General features: G+C 51.5%; 1 protein-coding gene across 1 annotated transcript; it reads left to right on the top strand.

The window, feature by feature from the left end:
- The first annotated feature begins 1187 nt into the window (after positions 1 to 1187).
- FUT4 (fucosyltransferase 4) lies at positions 1188 to 5321 on the top strand. The gene has a single exon (NM_001031487.2). It carries the CDS (start codon positions 1354 to 1356, stop codon positions 2422 to 2424), a length of 1071 nt encoding a protein of 356 aa, NP_001026658.2. The 5' UTR covers positions 1188 to 1353; the 3' UTR covers positions 2425 to 5321.
- Positions 5322 to 5589: the final 268 nt, after the last annotated feature.

Raw genomic sequence — 5589 nt, 5'->3', positions numbered from 1 at the left:
GACTAACACAGAGATGGGTCACAGAGACCTACATGGTATGCACATGCTGTGCTGCAATTCAAACACTCAGGGGGAATTTATTCCTGATGTAACTTTGCTGCCCTCAACATGTTCATATGAGAGGACCTTGGATCTTCAGCTGGTGGGTACAAAATGCACAGTGTCAGAAAACACTCTCCAATCCAACCTCAACCCACCCCCACCACCCCCACACACTACATCCCTCAGTGCCACATCTCCATGGTTCTTGAACCCCTCCAAGGACGGTGACTGCACCCCCTCCCTGGGCAGCAGTGCCAGAGCCTCACCACTCTCTCTGAAAATGAATTTTTCCAACGTGAACCTTCCCTGGCTCAAATTGAGGCCATTACTTTTCTTCCTCCAAGGTGTGAGAATCAATGACCTGTTGGTTCACTGAAGCGAATGGCTGGGAAATACATCTCAGGTGGTCTACCTGATAGACTTCTTCTTACTTCCCTGTGAAGCAGAGCTGTGAAAAGTGATTTCTTGGTAACCATAAGAACTGTAAATAGCTGTGAGATTTAAAAACTAAATGTAGACATTTGGGTTCCAATAAAGTCTTAAAATGAGAATAAAATTATTTTAAGAAATCCTTTGAATTACTGTTATTTTTTTTTACAATTACGATTGCCGTTCCTACTTGTTAATCCTCTTTCAGCTGCTTGAAGCTGGTGTGGCTGGCAGGAAGTCAAAGCTGTGCCGCTGTGGCCGCTGTCTCTCTCTCTCTTTTTTTTTTTCCTAAACAAGTAATTTATTCACAACTTCCCTCTTGTGAGTACGACCTTTTTAAAAGAGTCATAGAGTCACAGAACGGCTTGGGTTGGAAGAGCCCTTAAACATCACCCAGCTCCAACCCTCTGCCACGGGCTGGTTGCCCCCCACCAGCTCAGACTGCCCAGGATCCATCCAGCCCGGCCTTGAGCACCTCCAGGGTTGGGGCATCAAAATCCCCCAAGGTGTGCCTCGGAAACACGAAGGGAATGCTCTCCAGCTCCAGCTGAACCACTGCGGCTGCCTGGGGCGGGATGGGAGGGAACGGGGAGAGCAGAGATGCCCGCACATCCCCGCTGCTCCGCATCTGGGTCGTGCCCGACACCCGCCCTCTGCCTGAGGGCGGGGCCGGGGCCGGGGCCGGGGCCGGTGCAGAGGACAGGCTGCAGCATCATGTTCCCGCCCCTGCCCGGTGGTTCCGCGCCGCCGTGCGCCGGGCCGAGCCCGGGGTTGGGCGCTGAGAGGAGGCGACGGCAGCAGCAGCAGCAGCAGCAGCAGCAGCAGCATGCACCGGGCGGCCCCGGCCCCGCGGCTCCACCGGGGCGGCAGCGGGCGGCCTCGATGGAGCTGGGCCCCCGGTGGAGCCCCGCCGCCCGGCCAGGCTGCCCGCGGAGGTGGCGGCGGCGCTGGGCGCTGCTGGGCGCGCTGCTGGGCGCCGCGCTGGCTCTGTACGTCTGCGTGCGGGAGCTGCGGCGGCGCGGCTCGGCGGCCGGCCGGCCCGAGGGCGAGGTGACGGTGCTGCTGTGGTGGGAGCCCTTCGGCCGCCCCTGGCGCCCGGCCGACTGCCGGAGGCGCTACAACATCACGGGCTGCCTCCTGAGCGCCGACCGCGGGCGGTACGGCGAGGCTCGGGCCGTGCTCTTCCACCACCGCGACCTGGCGCTGCACGGCGCCCAGGGGCTGCCCCGCGGGCCCCCGCCGCGACCCCCGCGGCAGCGGTGGGTGTGGATGAACTTCGAGTCGCCCTCGCACTCCCCCGGGCTGCGGGGCCTGGCCGGGCTCTTCAACTGGACCATGTCGTACCGGCGGGACTCGGACGTCTTCGTGCCCTACGGGTACCTCTACGAGCCGCCGTCGCCGCGGCCCTTCGTGCTGCCTCGCAAAAGCCGGCTGGTGGCCTGGGTCATCAGCAACTGGAACGAGGAGCACGCCCGCGTGCGCTACTACCGGCAGCTGAAGGAGCACCTGCCCATCGACGTGTACGGGGCGCGCGGGATGGCGCTGCTGGAGGGCAGCGTGGTGAAGACGGTGTCGGCCTACAAGTTCTACCTGGCCTTCGAGAACTCCCAGCACACGGACTACATCACCGAGAAGCTGTGGAAGAACGCCTTCGCCGCCAGCGCGGTGCCTGTCGTCCTCGGCCCCCGCAGGGCCAACTACGAGCGCTTCATCCCCGCCGACTCCTTCATCCACGTGGATGACTTCCCCAGCCCACGGCTGCTGGCCACCTACCTGAAGTTCCTCGATAAAAACAAGCCCAGCTACAGGAGGTATTTCGCCTGGCGGAACAAGTATGAAGTCCACGTCACGTCTTTCTGGGATGAGCATTACTGCAAGGTTTGCGAGGCCGTGAGGACGGCAGGGAATCAGCTCAAGACAGTACAGAATCTGGCCGGCTGGTTTGAGAGCTGACGTTCCTGAGGCGTGCTTGGCCAGCTTTTCCCAGCAGTGAATGGGCCGAGGTACAGGGAAGCCCTGTGAGACCTCCTGCCTGCCAAAGCCAGTCTGTCCTCCGCGAGAGAAGCATACAGATAGAGGTAAATAAACGAGCAAGAAGATTTTTATTACAGTGCAAAATGGCATTAGGGAGAAGCATCAGGCAAGGCGATTCTGCAAGAGCAAAGTTAAACTTCCAGCGGTCGTGCTGGTCTGAAACCTTTGCAGTCGTTCACAGGATAACCTACGCCAAGTCCTTCAGCTGTGCAGCTGGAACCAATTTTGTCAGCTCTGACAGCTTCCTGGACCGTGAAACTTTCTTCTGCGTATGGGGGATACGCGATCAGTGCTGGCTTTCTGTGTTCTAAAGACAAAAGCAAGTATTTTCAGTGGTGATTGGTATGAAAATCAGAGCTATTTGCTGACAAATGCTGAGCCGCAAGTGTTGGACTTAAGAATGTGATGATACGGTAGCACTTTTTAGCAGTTTTAAATTGCAGCAGCCAAATAATAATTCTTTGAGCCAAAGAAAGATTCCACGTAGGATAAAGCGTATGGAAGGGTCGGAGTGGGACAAACAGCTCAGATGGCAGAAAGCGTTTCTTCCAACTGTGAGCGCAATTGTCCTGTTTGAAAGTGGAGAAGAGCTTCGAGTACAGGAAAAGACATCAGGCAGACAGAAAGCTCGAACGTTTCCACCCTCCCTTTATTCAGGAATTGGAGAATGTTTACAGGAGACTGCGTGTTTTCCTCTGCAAAATTACTGCCGTGTAGGAAAAAGCAGGGAGAGGCTCAAGATGGCAGGGCTTTTATTGCTGTACTCAAACTGTAGGTGGAAAGGCTAACTTTCTGCTGTGCATATAACAATAATGGCAACAAAGATACCAAAGCTAAGTCCCCAAAGGCTACCTCCCAGAAGGAGAATTACTGTAGAGAATAAGGTCTAAACTGTTGCTAAAACACAGGTCCGATGAAGGAAGTATATGAAGAGGAAGAGGAAGGAGTTACTGTTTTTCACTTTTGCTTCGGGGGGTTTCTTCCACTTGACTTCTTTTCAGTCCGTTCCTAGAATTGTAGGCTGCTACTTCCTCATGCACTGTCTGCTCTTGCAGACACTGCATTGCAGTTCCTTTTCAGGCTGCCACGGTGGAATAAAATCGTGGGCACCAGACGGGTGGGGAAAGAAGGACGTTAGGTGCAAGTGAAAGCAGAACGCGTGAGAGTTGTTTAGGTTAGAATGGGATGAGGTTTGATTTGAGCAACGAGGGCTGGCAGGTAGGTGCTGTTCAAACTTAGCAGCTGACAGCCTGCTGCATTGTAAGTTACCTGTGCCCAGTGCTTACGTAAGCATGGAACTAAAGAATACTGGGGGAAAAAAATCTGTAATAGTGTTAAAGATCATGAATAATTTTGCACCGATTTACTGGGTCAGATCTCGGAAGCTGCAGTTTTCATTGTTTTCTGCTTTTGTGCAGGGAAAGATGGTTAAAATCACTTTGTGAACATGGCTGTTGTTTGTGCCAGAGCTGCTGCAGAGATTTTATCGGGAAAGCAGAGAGCACTCAGTGCAATGCAGGGTGTTGTCGGGGTGTTCCCCATGCTGCCATTGAATGCCAGCAGTTCTGAAGGGGTTGTTCAGAGCACGGCTGTGCTCCTCACTGCGTGAACATCTGCCGCCCTGCCAGCTGGTAAAGAAATTGGGTTTGATTATTCTGAAAGTCCAGTTCCAAGTATAGCATTAACCTAAAAGCTGAGTGCCGGGGCGATACAATCAGTGTCTCTTTGATTTGCCCTTTTCTCCTTTGGCTTTTTATCACAGTGCATGTGAGCGTACAGCAGAACCTGATCTTCAGAGCAGGGAGCAGTCTTTGAGAAGGTGAAGACTGCACTACTTCTTATCAGTCTGCCCACAAGAGTTCTTCTTTTTCCCAGTCCTTCTAAGTTTTTAAATGCTTTCTGAGGGTTTTGAGATGCACGGCTGGATGCTACCAGTGGTAATGCCACAGGCAGAAGATGAGGCTCCAGGAGGATGGGGATTTCCACAGATTGCAGCCAGTCCTTTATTCGCAGCTTCTCTTACTGAAATTGTGGTGGGAATCAGTTTTGTAAAGTTCAGCAAACAGCTGTGCAGTGATCAAAGCACCATTCTGGAATGAGATAATCACAACTGTGCTCTATTTGTAAGGTATGCGTTGATGTTTTCACAAATTGTTTAAGGAGAGCTGCAGTGTTGTAATAATTATTGCAGTTTCATCGTTCTTGCATATGAATTGCATGCTTTTCCCATCAGATTAGGGAGGAAGTTCAGTCCCGGTCTACAGCTGCTGAAGTGAGTAATACAGCAACTCTTTAAGGTCATATTGGTTTTTAGTTCATCCGCTCCTCGGGCTCGCAGAGCTAACCTAACAATCGGGTGCTGTTAGAAACTGAGGGCTGCTCTTTGTAACTCACTGTGTAGAGCCCGAGTTCAGTGATCAATAAGGAATTTGCAGTAGCAGATTGGATTGTAGATCGGGTACCAGACTCCACGAGATGTCGCAGGTGAAGTATGTGATCAGTCTACAACAATTAAGCAGATTTATCTTCCAGTCTAAATAGAGAAATCTTGATTGATATGCTTTTAAAAGCTGTTTTATTCCATGCCTTGAAATGCTGGGGAGGAGGGAGAGACAGAAAGACCATGTGCTGTTTTTATAAGGCTAATTGCTTTTTGATTGTAAGTGGAATGTAGAAATGTGTGTGATCCTCTAACTCACAGAAGTGTCTCAGGGAATTTTATACTGTAAAATCTCTCAATCCTCATAGAATGGTGTAACTTTGTATTAATTGTGTAGATTAACAATAAAATCATAGAAAGGAAGTAGCACAAAATGACCCTATTTTTCTATTTCCTCCTCTTCATGCGTTATGAAGGGTAGAAACTGCTTTTTAAATAAACCTTCCTTTTGTGTTTGTCTTCCTCCTCATCAATAGAGGCGACTCAGTGCAGATCAGTCAGACCGTCTGAGGTTGGGAACGAAACCTGGTTGCGCCGGGGGTAAATATTTCCATGGGAGAGGCTGTGCTGGGTTATTTCCACTCTGAAAAGGAGCATTTATTGAGGTTGGGTTGACTGCTGGAAAAACATCATTTCAAAAAAAT

Source organism: Gallus gallus, chromosome 1 (genome assembly GCF_016699485.2).
Source record: "Gallus gallus isolate bGalGal1 chromosome 1, bGalGal1.mat.broiler.GRCg7b, whole genome shotgun sequence".
Classification (NCBI taxonomy): Eukaryota; Metazoa; Chordata; class Aves; order Galliformes; family Phasianidae; genus Gallus; species Gallus gallus.
This window is presented reverse-complemented; position numbering and strand designations above follow the sequence as displayed.